At 46.4% G+C, this 17,077-nt stretch overlaps 1 protein-coding gene across 1 annotated transcript in view; it reads left to right on the top strand.

The window, feature by feature from the left end:
• The window catches only part of zanl (zonadhesin, like), a 63,820-nt gene that overhangs the window by 34,354 nt on the left and 12,389 nt on the right, over positions 1 to 17,077 (top strand). Inside the window, exons 49-74 of the mRNA XM_061710706.1 lie at positions 1,271 to 1,515; positions 1,637 to 1,785; positions 1,999 to 2,127; positions 2,578 to 2,716; positions 3,475 to 3,616; positions 3,857 to 4,053; positions 4,222 to 4,360; positions 4,614 to 4,730; positions 5,127 to 5,251; positions 6,438 to 6,583; positions 7,845 to 7,988; positions 8,378 to 8,485; positions 8,746 to 8,915; positions 9,048 to 9,250; positions 9,503 to 9,647; positions 10,576 to 10,823; positions 10,939 to 11,113; positions 11,224 to 11,332; positions 12,190 to 12,284; positions 12,777 to 12,953; positions 13,988 to 14,196; positions 14,281 to 14,425; positions 14,509 to 14,606; positions 15,703 to 15,849; positions 15,935 to 16,099; positions 16,211 to 16,338. Of these exons, the coding sequence (XP_061566690.1) occupies positions 1,271 to 1,515; positions 1,637 to 1,785; positions 1,999 to 2,127; positions 2,578 to 2,716; positions 3,475 to 3,616; positions 3,857 to 4,053; positions 4,222 to 4,360; positions 4,614 to 4,730; positions 5,127 to 5,251; positions 6,438 to 6,583; positions 7,845 to 7,988; positions 8,378 to 8,485; positions 8,746 to 8,915; positions 9,048 to 9,250; positions 9,503 to 9,647; positions 10,576 to 10,823; positions 10,939 to 11,113; positions 11,224 to 11,332; positions 12,190 to 12,284; positions 12,777 to 12,953; positions 13,988 to 14,196; positions 14,281 to 14,425; positions 14,509 to 14,606; positions 15,703 to 15,849; positions 15,935 to 16,099; positions 16,211 to 16,338 (3,994 nt within the window). The remainder of the gene's footprint in view (positions 1 to 1,270; positions 1,516 to 1,636; positions 1,786 to 1,998; positions 2,128 to 2,577; positions 2,717 to 3,474; positions 3,617 to 3,856; positions 4,054 to 4,221; positions 4,361 to 4,613; positions 4,731 to 5,126; positions 5,252 to 6,437; positions 6,584 to 7,844; positions 7,989 to 8,377; positions 8,486 to 8,745; positions 8,916 to 9,047; positions 9,251 to 9,502; positions 9,648 to 10,575; positions 10,824 to 10,938; positions 11,114 to 11,223; positions 11,333 to 12,189; positions 12,285 to 12,776; positions 12,954 to 13,987; positions 14,197 to 14,280; positions 14,426 to 14,508; positions 14,607 to 15,702; positions 15,850 to 15,934; positions 16,100 to 16,210; positions 16,339 to 17,077) is intronic.

Below are 17,077 nucleotides of genomic sequence, written 5' to 3'. Positions count from 1 at the left end.
TCAGCATATGTACTATCATGAAACCTGCTGCCATAGTTCTCAGGTACCAAGGTAAAAACAGGGGCAAGGAGTCGTGTAAGTCGATCTCCAACTACAAATGAGAGAGGAAGATTGCCTCACAGACCCGGTAATCCCCAAGCAAGTTGCAGGAATGCAGAAAACCTGGGACATTGGGCACTGGTCCCTGTCCGTGGGTTTCTCCAGTCTCACCTCCAGAATAACTCCAGACTGGAAAGTAACAAAACTTTTCCCTAATTAAAGACTGGATATTTCATGGAAGTCCTGGTTGATAGATCAACTTTGGGGCCACATGAAGATAGTAGAGGAGGGCACAAGGGTATGATTCCTATTGAGAGTTGATTTGACCATCTAGGGATAGGGATCAGAAGTCTTACTAGCTGTCTAACTGGAATGTTGAAGTCCTGAATCCAAAACTCCCCTGTGTCATATTGTCCTTGGACAAGACAGAATCCTCAGTCTGTTCCTGATATGTTCATCATCGTATGATTCAGACAAAGGTGCAACATGATGTGATTTGAGTACTTAAAAACAAGATGTTTTGCATGAGTGCGTGTCTGAATATTTGTAACGTCTAGAACAGTGTTCAGTGGTTATAGAAGTGTTTTACTTTTACACATAATTTCAGCCTTGGAAAAAGCTCATGATTGCGCACGTTTATGTGCGGAGTAGCTTGCAGCCACAAGCAAGATATTTGAGTCTCTGATAATGTAGAACAGAAATCAGGGGAAAACTGAGCATACAAGCAGCCAGACTGAGTTTCCTAGGGCGGCTGGAGTCAGACATCTACGTATAAGACGTGTCCCATTGAAACAAGCTATTTCAGATGGTCTAGGAAGCTGATAGAGATGCTTCCTAGGTGATATTCCGTGCTGTTTTTGAGGGCATGCCCACCTGGAAGGATGCCCAAGTCAGAATAGGAAGTATTACATCTCCCATCAAACTAAGGAACAATTGTAGTCGGGAGGGAAGTTTCTCTCGGGTGAAGGATGTCTGGAATTCATTGCCAACTCTGTTTCCATACGGTTATAACTTTGGATCAGTCACAAAGGACATTGCAAGCTTCCTTGCTGCTCACAAAGGCTGCTTGGTTTGGACATGGGAGGTACCTTTGCGAGCAGTGATGCAAACAGAGGCATAGCTTCATGATAGATTAGTAGAAAGTAAAGCACAGGGTGTCATAAGAATAGTTCCTATCCGTATCTTCCCCACACCTTATGACAAAATGCGTTGCCATTGGTTATCTCCTCAGGTACATCCACATGCATAGCGTCTGGCGATCCTCACTACACCAGCTTCGACAAACGCAAATATAACTTCATGGGCAACTGCAGCTATCTGATGTCCAAACTCTGCAATGACACATCTCTGCCGTACTTCGAGGTCCATGCCGACAACGAAAATCGCTTCAACAGGCCCACCATCTCCTACGTGAAGGCCGTGCATGTGTTTGTCCACATGGTGAAGATCTCCATTCTGAAAGGAGGCACTGTGCAAGTAAGAGATAAGAAACTGTGAAAACTAGCTTTTACTTTCAGTTACTTATACGAAAGTAGAGCTCCATATGGTAATGCATCTTCAGTCGTTGCTCATTATAAATTCCACATCTGATTTTCAGGTGAACGGGACCAACGTCAACATCCCGGTGAGTCCGGCTGCTGGCGTTTCTGTGTTCAAGTCAGGAAAACATTACACTGTGTCCATGAACTTTGGCGTGACTGTTCGCTACGATGGAAACCACTTCATGGACATCAAAGTGATCAAAGAGTGAGTGAGGCCAACACGTCTTACTACTATTACCGGAGAAATGGTCAATGCGGGGAAGATACATCGTAAACTGGTAGAACAAGTCATAAACTCTTATGTACAGAGAAAGATGCTGTTATGTGAAACGAAAGCACACGCGCTTCTCTTTTACCTGAGATTTCATGTGTCTGACTTGTAGTTGTTTCAAAACTCCAACTGTTTTGTGGTCTGCAGCTACCAGAACAAGCTGTGTGGACTGTGTGGAGACTATGACGGAAATGCTAAGGATGACTTCCGTAAGCCAGACGGAACCTTGACGACCAGCCCCAATGAGTTCGGACACAGTTGGAACACAGATCCAGAGTGAGTACTGAACGGATAAAAGCACTCCAACCTGGCGACAGTCCTACGTCTGACGTTTGGTAGGGGATTGGTTTGACACAGAGGCAAAGCAAATGGACTTAAGACAGCATTTTATTCTAATATTGCTACTTCCTCTGTGGGTTTATGTTAAATCCATTTGAACTCAAGACTCTTTAGATTCCCTTCATTTGGGTTTTTAAATTCATTACAACTGAGTAGTAGACCTAAGGTGGATTTAACTCCAGATTATCAACTATAAGTAGATGCTACAGGACAATCACTTTTTTTTGTACTTGTAGAATGGAAATTTAAAGGCATTTATGGCACTAAAAGCGTTAGCTCACTAAAAATGGCATTAAACAGTTTTTGAATAAGTGGTAAGGGAATCCCAGCATGGGTTGGGAGTGAGTGATCTGTGCACCTTGTTGAAGCTGATACCTGTACTTGCAGGTGCAATAAGAAACCAAACACCACCATTCCTGGATGTGATGAAGAAGAGCAGGAAGTGTACGAGAGCGCAGGACACTGTGGCATGCTGCTGGACAAAAAAGGCCCCTTCGCCATTTGCCATCCCAAAGTCAACCCTAATGTACGTCAATGCACATGCTAAGGTTCACACTCATGCAGAAGGTCCTCTCCACTGAGATGAAGTATCTGAACCATTTTTGTGTTACATTGTTAGTGAAAGATTGATAGATTGATTGTTAGTGGGAATTAGTTGGTCCGCCAACATTTACAGATCGTAATTGCACAAATCTTGATGTACTGTGTTAAGTTTGTTCCACTTAAAAGTCAAAAAGCTCCAAGGACTGAAACACAACCTTAATTACTCTGGTTTTATGTTATCTCCAATAACATAAAATAATTTGAATGGATATAGACCTATCTCTAATTTCATTAAACCATCCTCAGTGACATAAAATAAAATGTACTGGGTTCTGTTAGCGCCAATGACATGATGACTTAAATGCAGTCCAAATGACTTACATCCATCTCCAATCACAAAAGCTTCTCCATGGACATGCACATTGACTAAACTGGCCTTGATGAGTCAAAAATGAAACCATGTTTAATAACATAAACTTGCCCCCAATGACATGAAATCATCGTGACTGATGCTAGTTCCATGCCATCCCAGTTGGTTCTATTTCATACAGACTTAAAATCCAAATGACTAAAATCAATTCATGAATGCATAAATCCATTTACAATAACATAAAACCAGGGCCGTTGCCAAAAACTCTCTCCATGGACGTATGTCTTGTGTAGGTGTTCCACGAGTTTGGTGTTGTCCACAGCAATACAGAATTACAGATTGTAAATAAAAAAAACTGCTCTTGTCTCCAGAATTACTTCCGAGACTGTGTCTTTGACCTGTGTGAGCTGGACGGAGCCAGGCCCATTCTGTGTGAAGCCATTGAAGCCTACGTCAATGAATGCCAGGACCGTGGAGTCAACATCGGAACCTGGAGGAACGAAACATTTTGCCGTGAGTTTTGGGAGACCAAATGGTTTTGATTGGGGTTGTTTAGATGAAGAAGTGTTAGGGTTAGGGGGTAGGGTTAAGGTTAGGGAGAGAAAACAAACAGACAAGAGAACAGGCAGAGACACAAACAGCAACCATATCAGTTAGGGTTCTCGTTATAGAAATATAACTATGACTCAGTCGGTACCTCTTGTTTTATTCCACCCTGTCACTAACATCAGCATCTTTTACGACCCCCACCAGCACTGAAATGCCCCTCCAACAGCCACTATGAGCCCTGTGCAGACCCCTGCCAGGAGACGTGTTCTGGAAAACCCCCGTCCTGCGGTGGGCCCTGCTCCGAGGCTTGTGTCTGCGACCCCGGCTATGTCCTCAGCGCCGGCAAATGTGTCAAGAAGAACTCCTGTGGCTGCAAACACACCAACGGCCAGTATTATAAGGTATTACCAAGTTTATCTTCCAGATTCCAGCCTGTGTGCATCTTGCATCGTCCTCTCATCAGATTCCTCATGTGTAAAAAGAATTCAAAGCTATAGATGTCTTTCTACGGTTGAACCGAAACCGTCCCCATTCAGCTGCTGACTGTCCCCTGTGTGTCTGTCTTTTAGCCTGGGGAGGAATTTTATGTGGAGGACTGTAAGCTGAAGTGCAGGTGTGATGCCCCCTTCGTCACCTGTCAGGCCCACGACTGCCCGCCCTTGCACCACTGTAAACTCCAGGACGGAGAGCTGGGCTGCTATCCCACCGGTACGCTCTCACCCACGTTGACCAAGTCACGGACAGACTTGTCCTTCCAGTCTTCTTTAAACTCCACCATAAGAACTATCAGGCTTTAATGAGTTAAATCAGGCTTTCTTTAGTTAAATCCAACTTTATTTTGTTAAATTTCGTTTAATGAGTTAAATCAGGCTTTAATGAGTTTAATCTTGTCTTGTGGTTTTGTGTCACGGTCTCGCTGAGACACTCCTGGATCACTCAGGATTCTGGTCTTCTCCTGCAGGTTCTCAAGACTGCGTGGTCTCTGGAGATCCTCACTACAACACCTTTGACAAGAAGTTCTTCACCTTCATGGGAACGTGCACCTACACACTTGCCAGAACATGCAGGAACAACTCAGGTAGGAGCACGTTCAGACAGTCAGTCAGGTTTCTCTGTTCCAGGACGTTGGACAAGACCAAACCTGAAGAAAGGCTTTAGAGCCCGTCCAGGTGCATACCAGCGGGCGGAAAACATTTGTGACTGTTTTTTTATTTGAATTCAGTCCCAACTTTTATTTAGGATCCCCATTAGCATTAGCAACAGCATTAGCTATTCTTCCTGTGGTCCGACATACACACAACACACAAATTAACACTTAATACGTAACAGACATACAATATACAGACAAACAAAACAATAATAGACACAACTCCCTCAGTCACCAACAACACAGAGAATAACTAAATCACCATCATTCTCAGACATAAATACATAGAAATGAAATCAAATAGAACACCTTCATGCTCCGTTGCAGGGCCCTGGTTCTCCGTGGAGGGGAAGAACGAGGAGAGGGGCGTGTCCGGCGTGTCCTACCTGAAGAAACTCTACGTCACCGTGAATGACATCACCGTAACCCTGATGAAGTCCAGGAGAACCCTGGTCAGTGTTGAATTTTCCACGTTTCATAAACCTTCAGTGAGACATTACGGTGGAGAATTTAGGAAAAACACCAGTGGAACCTCTTCGTGGGAATTTGCATCAATATCTGAAAAATCATTGGAACATAAACACTCAAAAACAAACGAACCGTGGTTGGTCAGAGTCGGACCTGCAGTCCCTCAGGACGGTCCTCGGCCAGTCGGTATCGTTGGGCGTATCTGAGCAGCTGCTCGCGTAGCTCAGGAACAAACGTAATCGTTGCTTGTTCTTTACCACAGGTCCTAAACATTTACTGGGATGAAACTTTGGGCCTGAAAAAGCGCAGGAATGAAACTGGCTAGGACCGTTTTAGTGTCTCTTACACATACCTGTCAAGTTTGGGATTTAAGAATAAGGGAAATTTTCGGCCACCTGCTGTCCCACCAGCCCAACTGAGGTCCAGTATCCCTTACATTTTAGGTTTACAAGAAATGTAAAATAACTACCTGTCAACCGATTAAAAACTACAATTTTGTGATCAGAATCTGATAGTTCTATCTTTGTTGACACTGAAATGCTGTGGACATTCCTATATATGTAATTCCTATAATAGAGCCAAAAAAGTTCAATTCAAGCACATGTATTTATTTTAAATATTTTCAGTTTATATACACATTGATGGGCAGCACGGTGGCTTAGTGGTTAGCACTGTTGCCTCACAACAAGAAGGTCCCCGGTTCAACTGTGTGGAGTTTGCATGTTCTCCCTGTGCTTGCGTGGGTTTCCTCCGGGTACTCCGGTTTCCTCCCACAGTCCAAAAACATGCATGCTAGGTTAATTGGTGATTCTAAATTGTGCGTAGGTGTGAGTGTGAGTGTGTCTGGCTGTGTGTTCAGTTTGCTTTTTAAAAATTATTATATCATAAAATGGGAAATTTACGGGAAAATACTAATACGGGAGGACGGCGGGAAAGAGGGGTTAAAATACAGTAGTTTCCCGGCCAAAACGGGAGACTTGACAAGTATGCTCTTACATCACTCACTAGATTGTTCTTGTTATTTCTCACATGTCCATGTGAATTCCCAGAATGCACCACAGCAAAGAGTTTCTACATGTTGTGTCCACTCCTGGTCTCTCTGGAGTGGTCTGAAGACGTACCGGGTCCGTCAATGTCTTGGCTCCGTGCTCACATCTTGTTTCTCTGCAGGTGAATGGCGTGCGTGTGGCCCTCCCCCACTCCCCGTCCCCCCTGGTGACCCTCACCCTCGCCGGTCAGTACGTCACCCTGCGGACGACCTTCGGCCTGCGGGTCCGCTGGGATGGAAACCATTACGCCCAGATCTCAGTCCCCAGGTTGGTGCAGAACCTTTATCTGGGTCATTATCCGAACGGTGCAGAGGGGTCAGAGACGACAGAAGGGGAACATTACAAGTGTACTGGTACTTTGGAAGTTTACAAGTTGCACAAAACAAAAGTATAGATCCTTAACAAACTACAACATTGGTGAGCTCGAGATTACCAAAGTTTATTTTAACTGATGCGCAATCAGGAGAGTCAAGTGCAGCAGCAGGGGGTCGGACCTGGCAGATCATTGGAAGCTAGTGGAACAAAAGACAGGAAAACCTGACAGACCATTCAAGGTGACACTGTGTCCCCCTGCACCCGACACATAGGTGCTAGTCCTCTTAGTGAAAGGCATACATTACAAAAGAGATGTAGCATTTTCATCTGCATCCACATCTTCTATATCCCCCTCTTCCAGTTCCTTTCTAGCAGCTTGCCTTTTGTTAGTATTTTGCATTTACGCAGCTGTTGTTATGGCGTAGGGTACGCGTCGCCGCGTACCCTACGCCGTAGCCTACGCCGTCGATTTAACGCAGAACCATAATTCAGGCTTTACGTGCTGATAACGCAATGCACATTTGTTTCTGCACCACGGACAGCAAGCGGCAGAGTTAGAGAGCAGAAAAAGCGTATCTGACAAATGCCATTTAACTCATTCTGTTCACTTCATCCACTCTGTCAGTGCAACAATATCACGTGGACATCCCAGTTTAACTTCAAACAGTTAAAGTCCAAATGCAAAAAGGAGACGGAGGGGGCAGAAGAGAGAAAGAGAGTAAAAAAAGTCAAATATTTCCCTTAAACAGATTTATAAGAGGGTAGGGTGATTTGATATCTTACCTTAAGATGAACTTGCATAATTAATCACTTGCTTCTTTCTTTGAAAAACAATTTGAAAATTCTTTTCATTTTTGTAAGTTTGTAAGTTAGTAACAAAGAGCGCTAAAAAGGAGATTTATACCGACCACTGTCGTCAGGGACCCTGGGACATCACATTTCAAGATATGGGGGGGGGGGATAATAGAATAATCAATACAAATAGACACAGAGTAATTCCATAAATGTATTTAAAAAACAAACATTTACATTTTCCCCTGAAGCCAAGGTGTGGCGGCTGCCATACCTTGCCATACCCAATTGACGCCCCTGCAGTACAGAAGTTAAATGTGGGGCGTAAAGTCCTGATGATGATCTGAGCAGCTGACTGGTTGACACGAGGAACCTTCTAGATTCGCCGGCGCTCACCTTTGCAGCGTTTTCTCTCCTGCAGCTCCTACTATGACCAGATGTGCGGTCTCTGCGGCGACTACGACGGAAATCCCAACAACGACTTCGCGAAGCCAGACGGCTCCCTGGCGGGAAACGGCAACGACTTTGGCAACAGCTGGCAGACGGACGAGGATGAAGATGACTCGTGAGTTTGTTGGATGTGCACCACTGCTGTCCTCATACAGTCAGGGCTCACCGCCGCCGACAAAAAGCAGATTATTTTGGTCTTGACATCAAATAAAACCTCAGTTGAGCAACACATTACAACCGATCCCACCGTGCCACCATCTCCTGATGGTTCCTCCTGCTAAATGTGGATCTACAAATGATTAAGGGGAGTACTTAGTTACTCTTTGGCTTCATATTTATCAGATAAATAATGATGACTATTTTCGTTCATCTGAGCTTTTATTTCTTGCTAATTAAAGAAGAGCCTTTCTCCATAGACTAGATAATCTAGACAGGAATATTTTACTGGGTTTATTTTGGGTCTTCATTCTTGTAGGACGACTCACCGTTTCGTGTCTGTTTCAGGTGTACCCCAGGTACAAACCCGGACACAGACTGTGACCCCTCCCTGTTGGCCGAGGTGGTTAAACCACACAAGTGTGGAAAAATCAAGGACCCTGCAGGACCCTTCAGGTGAGAAGACCAGCTGTTGGCCTGACGGGTCTAAAGAGGCTCCTGTACCGACCACTAGGGTCTGGATCCAGACCCAAGGTTCCTCTAACGACCACTAGGGTCTAGATCCAGACCCGAGGTTCCTGTACCGACCACTAGGGTCTGGATCAAGACCTGCGCCTCCTTCCAACTCCACGTCACCTGGTTAATAGTCTTGTCAGGGTCTAGTAGTTGTAGTCGTGTTGGTGGTCCCTCACGACCAGACATGTCCTCTTCTGCAGGGACTGCATCTCCGTGGTGGATCCCACACCATTCTTCCAGAGCTGCGTGTTCGACATGTGCCGGTTCAGCGGGCAGCAGTCGGTGCTGTGTGACCAGCTGCAGGCCTACACCGATGCCTGCCACAGCGCCGGAGCCAAGGTCCACCAGTGGAGGACTCCGGACTTCTGCCGTAAGTGTCCCGGAGGTCCAGGTGTCCCTGGCGGACATCATCGGTGTTGAAGTTGGTCTCAGTGTCTCAGTGTTACCTGCAGGACGAAAGACCTGACCCCCCCACCCATCCTTCTGTCCCGTCCCCCTGCAGCTCTGGCCTGTCCGCCCAACAGCTCCTACTCGCTGTGCGTGAGCGCCTGTCCGGAGACGTGCCTGGGCGTGGTCGGCCCGCCGGGCTGCGAGGACGTGTGCGTGGAGGGTTGTGCGTGTGACCCAGGATTCATCCTCAGTGACGACAAATGTGTGGCCCTGAAGGACTGCGGCTGCGTGGACACCAGTGGGAGCTACCACCCTGTAAGTGCCAAGGCCTTTAAGAGAGATTAGCAGCGTCTCCCGTCACGTCACTTTCACGTCAAACTCTGACGTGACCACAGGAGATAACGCCTGATGAACCCTGAAGGTCCCTGAAGAGCTCCGGTTCAGAGGTTTCAGAGAAACATGACCTCAGACGCATAACTACCGTGTTTTTCACCGTGTCTGGTGAGAGCTCAGGAACCGGCCTGGGCCAGCTGTGTCTGTGACCGGCGCTGCTTGTGTGTTGCTCAGGTGGGCGACGACTGGTACCTGGAGGGCTGTGGACAGAAGTGCGAGTGTCTCGGTGGAGGTGTGATCCGCTGTCACAACACCAGCTGCAACCCCACCACGGAGAGCTGCCAGCTGCAGGATGGGCAGTACGAGTGCGTCAGCCTGGGTAGGTGCCACACCCACAAACACACCCACACCTCAGCACTCGGGCCGTCAGCTTCTAGGTTCTCCAAACAAACTTATGAATGTCGGGTGGGAAGATACAGAAAACCTCTTGGAATAACTCCTTTTATCTATTTGAACTTTTATTTATTTGCATAAAATATTTTATGTTTTTTCCATCGACTTCGTTCCTTTTATTCAGTTCAGCCCTCGGACAAGTACATTGGTTTGACTACAGAGGTGAAACTGTAAAAACCGCTCTGCTGGCCACTCTAGTTAGTATTTTTACTGAGCTCTTTTCCGTTGAGACTATGAGCTTCTGCCTCGAGAACTTCTGCTGCCAGTTCTGACACTTTTAAAATTTGTATCCATGACAACGTGGTGACTGAGTTTCAGAATAAGCAGCTGATGACCAGAAAAAAAGTTTTGGGTTCTAAGTCTCTGGAAAGCACCTAGAGACAACTTCTGTTGTAATAGACGTTATATAAATAAAATTGAATTGAATTGAATTGAAAAAGACCTCTGATGCAGATGAGCTGAAGAGGAGACGTCCAGGACTTTGAGCAGGAGCAGTTGGACAAAAAGAAGACAGTTTTTGATTGATTATTATTACTTTCTCAGTAATGAGTTTTTGCAGTTAGTCTTGTCCAGAGCACACGTCCCTGAGGGACGCCGACCAGACCATCTCACTGTGGTAACTTTGGCCGAGTTGAAGCAGAAGAAACAGGGCTGTTGCAGACTCTTACCGGGAACCGATGTCCCCAGAATCCCAGAACCCTCCGCTGATTCTGATTTGAGCTTGAATACTTTGAGTGTATGAACCTGGACCAGTTAGAAACCTGTCCCACCAGAAAAAACACTGGAGAGAGAGGTTCTCTTGAGCAGTTCCCAGGTTACTTGTCATTGCCTAAATCTCTTATCCATCTCCTCAGGAACTGGTATCTGCTCGGTGTCCGGGGACCCTCACTACAATACCTTTGATAAACGGACCCACAACTACATGGGCTCCTGCTCCTACACCCTGACCGAACTCTGCAACTCGTCCTCCGGGCTGCCGGACTTCAGCGTGACCACCCAGAACGAGCACCGGGGGAGCAACAAGAAGGTCTCCTACGTCAGAGCCGTCATGGTCTCTGTAAACGGCGTGACTGTTACCCTCGGCAAGGGCCGCAGCGTCCAGGTCCGTTCCCATCCACCACGGTTCTGCAGTCAGCTGAGTCGGTCTGAACCAGAACAAGGTTCTCTGTACAAGAATCCGCGTCCATTCAGGTCAAAAATGTGTTTCTGTCGCCCAGGTCAACGAAACGGCGATGGTTCCACCCATCAACCTTCCCGGAATGAAGATATACCTGAGCGGAAAGTTTGTAGTTCTGGAGACCTCGTTCGGCCTGAGGGTGCGTTTTGATGGAAACCACCATGCAGACGTCACCCTGCCAAGCTCTTACAGCGGCCTGCTCTGTGGCTTGTGCGGTAAGAACCTCTGAAGGCTAAATGACTCGCTCTGGGCCGACCAGAACCCGATCGCTGCTTCTGTAAGTCAAGACTGCACAGTACAAGTCTTGGTGTTTCTGGTCCTGCAGGTAACTTCAATGGAAAGCCTGCAGATGACAACCTGAAGCCAGACAACACCGCAGCGGCGAACACCAACGAGCTGGGAGACAGCTGGGCGGTCCCCGACCCGCGGCCCGAGTGAGTGACATCACACCGGTTCACAGCCAGTTCACCTGTTTCCGCCATCATTTAGGTTTAACTTGTCACTTGGCCTCCCAGCGATGTGGGGTCCATCTAAGATATAAACGGGCTCAAGCTTGGGGTCCATGTATGATTGTCCTCTGGTTCCATGGTGGCCCACTTATGTTTGCTTTTGAGGCTGATCCAAAATAACCCAAGTTCATCATCCATGTACAGGACTGTCTCAGAAATTTAGAATATTGTGATAAAGTCCTTTATTTTTCTGTAATGCAAAAATGTCATACATTCTGGATTCATTACAAATCAACTGAAATATTGCAAGCCTTTTATTATTTTAATATTGCTGATCATGGCTTACAGCTTAAGAAAACTCAAATATCCTATCTCAAAAAATTAGAATATTCTGGGAATCTTAATCTTAAACTGTAAGCCATAATCAGCAATATTAAAATAATAAAAGGCTTGTAATAATTCAGTTGATTTGTAATGATTCCAGAATGTAGGACTTTTTTTTTTTTAAATTGCATTACAGAAAATAAAGAACTTTATCACAATATTCTTATTTTCTGAGACAGTCCTGTACTGTCCCATGGACTATAAGCTGAGCTTATGGTCTGGTGCCCTGGACCAGACTGTTCAAATGTCCTACTGATGACCTACTGATGTCCTAATGATAATGATGTCCTAATAATGTCCTATTGATGCCCTAATGATGCCCTAATGATGCCCTAATGATGCCCTATTGATGTCCTAATGATGTCCTAATGATGCCCTAATGATGCCCTAATGATGCCCTAATGATGCCCTAATGATGTCCTAATGATGCCCTAATGAATGCCCCGGCTCGTCTTCAGCTGCACCAACGGTGGAGGACAGGAGGACTGCGATCCAAAGGTAGAGGAGGAGGCCAAGAAGCCCACCAGCTGTGGAATGATCACTGATCCCAGTGGTAAGACTCACACACACACACACACACACACACACACACACACACACACACACACACACACACACACACACACACACACACACACACACACACACACACACACACACACACACACACACACACACACACACACACACACACACACACACACACACGTGTACTGCACTGTGGACCTGTCGTTGCACTTCAGCTAACAGTGGACCTCTGTTTTTGGTCATTTAAAAAAAACAAAAATAGGATAGAAAATTTACTTTTAAGGTCTTTTAACCAGAGGGTATTAGACAAGATTTTGGCAAGATTTAAAGCATGACCCTCAGGGGACCTGAAAAATGTCCCCTGCTGGCTTTGAGGTCCACTGTTCGTGGGTGTGTAGCGACGCCGAGGTCCACTGTTGAATAGGTACGCAAGTATACACACACACACCTGAACCCGTTTTGGCCTGGCTGACCTGACCCTCACCTAAACCGCACCTGTGTCTGGTCTGAACTTCAGGGATCTTCAAGCCGTGCCACGCTGTCGTGCCCCCGGAGAACTTCTTTGAAAACTGTGTGTACGACCTCTGCGCCACGGGAGGCCAGACCGTGGCTCTGTGCCAGGCCATCGAGAGCTACGCCGACATGTGTGCCGCAGCTGGAGTGCCCATCGCCTGGAGGAACAACACCTTCTGCCGTAAGTCAGTCCATGCCTCAGCCTCAGGGCATCCTGGTTTGGACCTTGATTTCTCTCAGCGCCGGGCTGGTTCTGGTGTCTTCTGGTCTCTGTAAGGTCTCGCTGGGTCTCCAACTGGGTATGTTCTGTCAGTGTGGAGCCGCCTTGACGGCATTCCTCCTTGTTGGGAGGAATCAAAAGGGAACAAGTTCTGTTCTGAGGACGAACAGATGAAATGACAGTGTATCAGATGTGATCTTGGGACAGAAACCTAATCCTTTCTCTTTACAGACTGGTGGCAGCTGCTCAGTCTCTCTTAGGCCCCGTTTACACGTAGCAAAAACAGTGGTGTTTTCATGCGTTTTGGCCGTTCGTTTACATGAAAACGAAGCTCAAAGTCACCAAAAACCATCATTTCTGAAAACTCCGGACAAAGTGGAGAGTTTACTTGTAAACGGACGGAAAAGGAGATTTAGGCTTCAGAACGTCACATTATGCAACAGAAACGTCACCAGCGTAATGTGTGCGACCTGTGTTTACAATTTGTTTGGCCACCGTCATTATTTTCTTGTATTTTACCTGTTTTATATTCTAAAGTCACACTTTAAAGTAACTCCACTTCTCCGTCACTCCAAACAAAAGACTCTCGTTCCGTCTTCGAAGTAACTGGCAGTCAAGACTGATTTATGGTTCCGTGTTACACCAACGCAGAGCCTACGGCGTAGGGTACGCGACGACGCGTACGCTACGCCGTAGGCTACGCCGTCGATTTAACGCAGAACCATAATTCAGGCTTCACAACTGTCATTTGTTGAAGTTTCTTTCCAGGATTCCGATTGGCTAGCATGACTTTATGCTTCTCGTTACACTGCCCCCTGCAGGTTTGGCTGCTCATAGCACACCTTAACAGCGTATTTATGCGGGTTCGTGTAAATGAAGAGATTTTGAAAACGATCTCGTGTAAACGATGGCATTTTTCAAAATGTAGATACCCGGCTATGTGTAAACTTGGCCTTAGAACATCCTCAAAAACATGCTTTTTCTCCCCCCTGCAGCCCTGAAATGCCCCCCAGGCAGCCACTACAACCCCTGTGGCCCTGCATGCTCCCAGCCCAGCTGCCAGAACCCTGCGGGCTCCGGAAGCTCCTGCGGCCAGCCCTGTGTGGAGGGTTGTGTGTGCGACTCCGGCCTGGTCCTTAGTGGGGACAAATGTGTCCCCCTCAGTGAATGTGGATGCACCGACCATACAGGACAGTACAGACCGGTAGGTGCACAACCCTCATGTTCCTTGTCAGAGTGATTTGTCTCAGTTCTCTGATGGGAGTTCTGCTTGCTCCCGGGTACGTAGTCTGGAGACAGCTGGTTCACCAACTTCAACTGCTCAGAACGCTGCAAATGCAACGGAAACAACAACGTCACCTGCGAGCCGTGGCAGTGCAGTCCCGCGCAGGAGTGCAAGGTGTTGGAGGGAGTCCTGGACTGTCACTCCACAGGTAACCTTAAGCAGGTGACGGTAGCCTCGCCGCTCTACCCACACCACTGCCCTGTCAACTCTCACGTTCTCCTCCCCACCCAGGTAAAGGAGTGTGCCATGTCGCGGGAGACCCACACTACTACACCTTTGACGGTGTGATGCACACGTTCATGGGGACATGCACCTACACGCTGGTGGAGGTGAGTCATAGACGAGGCTTCGCCACTGTAGCACCCACGATCCACCAGAGGCAGCGTTCAGAAACCATCGCACCTAAAACGACAAATGAACATAACTTGATTACTCTATTCTCTAATGCATACATAATGGGAGAAAATAAAAAATTGGTGTCGAGATTATACGGAAGTATACAAATGGCAAAAAAACTCTCTACAATATATATCAAACAAAAATGGGAGACAGAGTCAGGTGCACAAATATCAGAGGAAGACTGGGCGGAGATATGTGAGACACAGGCAACCCCTGCAAACTCAAGAGCCCTGAGAGAATTTGGCTGGAAGAATATTGTGAGATACTTCATCACCCCCAGAATAACAGCACTACAAACACACACTCAGAGCCAGCGATTTTGTTGGAGGCAATGCGGAACCTCTATGGCAAACCATTACCAAATTTTCTGGGCTTGTCCAAAGATACAGCAATATTGGCAGGAGGTGGCAACTGCGATATCTGAAATGTTGGGAGTGGAGTTAGATTGCTCATTCATCACATTATATTTAGGAAAGATGCCAGAAACTGTTCCTCTTAAAGATAAATATTTGCTGAAGATACTTCTGGCAAGCAGCAGGAAAGCGATAACTCGTAGTTGGTTGCAGGCTGACCCTCCAACAAAAGATCAGTGGCTGAAGATTGTAGAAGGTGTTTATTGTATGGAGAGACATGTATTGAAACTTGAACTGCAGAAATGTGACAGGTACTGGGAAAAATGGATTATGTATGCACATTAACAAAGATATGACACTGTAACACGATGTATGGAAGAAATTGTATTGCCTTGACTTTGTAACACCCATGATGCCCTCAGGTTCTTACTTGCCTAAATAAAAAAAAGAGTTAAAAAAAAAAAAAGAAGGTTCAGTTAGACGTCTAGGATGATGGAATGTTCAATCAAACGATCCGTTTGGTGGTCAGTTCATTCAGTCTGATGTGACAGATGTGTTGAGCTCAGCTTGAGGGTTTCAGAGCAGAGGATGCCCCACCTCCTCTCCTCTGCTAGCCGAAACATCAAAAATAAAAGCAGTCTGATTCAAGAGTGTTTTTTTCTGAATCCACCAGGTGTGTAATACCAGCATGGTGACCCCCTTCAAAATAGTGGCAAAGAACGAGGAGCGTGGTCAACCAGAAGCCTCCTACGTCCGCTCCGTCAAAGTCTACCTGCCTCGCGACACCGTGGTAGAGCTGAGCAAGGGCCGCAGAGTCCTGGTAGGTAACGTCAAGCTTGGTTTGTGGAGCCTCACCTGTACCTGGGGAAGAAGCGAGCAGCTGACTGACACGTGTCTCCCTGCAGTTGAATGGACGGCGGGTGAGAACGCCTCTCTCCATCGATGCCATTGGAGCCAAAGTGATCACCAGTGGAGCCTACAGTCTGCTGGACACCAACTTTGGTCTACAGGTCAAGTTTGATGGAATTCACCATCTGGAGATCACCGTTCCTGGAGAATACTTTGACAAGGTAAAGACCCGGGAGCCTGAGTGGTTGGTTGACCGTGCCCTCCGGTGGTCGAGGGCACTGCGAATGCGTACGACCTTGTCGTCTTACCGTTGTTCCATCTGCCTCCTTCAGCTGTGTGGCATGTGTGGGAACTACAACCACCTCGCTTCTGATGACAACCTGATGCCCAACAAGAAACCGGCCAAGGATGCGATTGAACTGGGCAACAGCTGGATGTCGGAGGGAGACAGTGATGCGGGGTGAGTAGCAACCCCTGCAGATGCCGACTCCTAATGTGGTCATCTGCGTAACTTCAGGTCTTCCTTCACGAGATATCAGAACTGCACGTCTTCTGAATGTGTTACATGAAAGGGTTTCTACCGGGTCTTAGAGTGGGGTGAATACAACAGAACCTGCTCACTGCTTCCATACGGGTGCTGCTGATGAGCTGGTCTTCAGAAGCTGTGCACATCTGTATTAAAGCAGATGTTTCAAGCTTGTTTTAACGCTGCAGCACCAAGGTGCTCTGCAGCTCCTGATACTTCAATGTGAAGACTTCTGTGTGACATATGAAGTCTGGTTGAGTTGGTATTTTAAGCTCTCGTAAAAACCAGTTATGTCAGGGGTCAGCAACCCAAAATGTTGAAAGAGCCGTATTGGACCAAAAACACAAAAAACAAATATGTATTGTATAAGCTTTAGAATGAAGGCAACACATGCTGCATGGATCTATATTAGTTATAACTGGGAGAAGTTTTTTTTTCATTATGCACTTTGAGAAAAAAGTCGAAATGTCAAGAAAAAGGTCGAAATGTTGAGAAAAAAAGTCTAAATGTCAAGATTAATGTTGAAGTACAATCTTGAGAAAAAAGTCGAAATGTCGAGAAAAAAAACGAAATGTTGAGAAAAAATTTAAAATTAAAAAAAAAAAATCGAAATGTTGCGATTAAAAAGGAAATGAAAAAGGAAGAAAAAAAGAGAAAAAAGGAAAAAATTTTA

This window comes from Cololabis saira, chromosome 20, assembly GCF_033807715.1.
Source record: "Cololabis saira isolate AMF1-May2022 chromosome 20, fColSai1.1, whole genome shotgun sequence".
In the NCBI taxonomy this organism is placed as follows: domain Eukaryota; kingdom Metazoa; phylum Chordata; class Actinopteri; order Beloniformes; family Belonidae; genus Cololabis; species Cololabis saira.
Note: the sequence above shows the minus strand (reverse complement) of the source record. Positions and strands in the feature narration are given on the sequence as shown.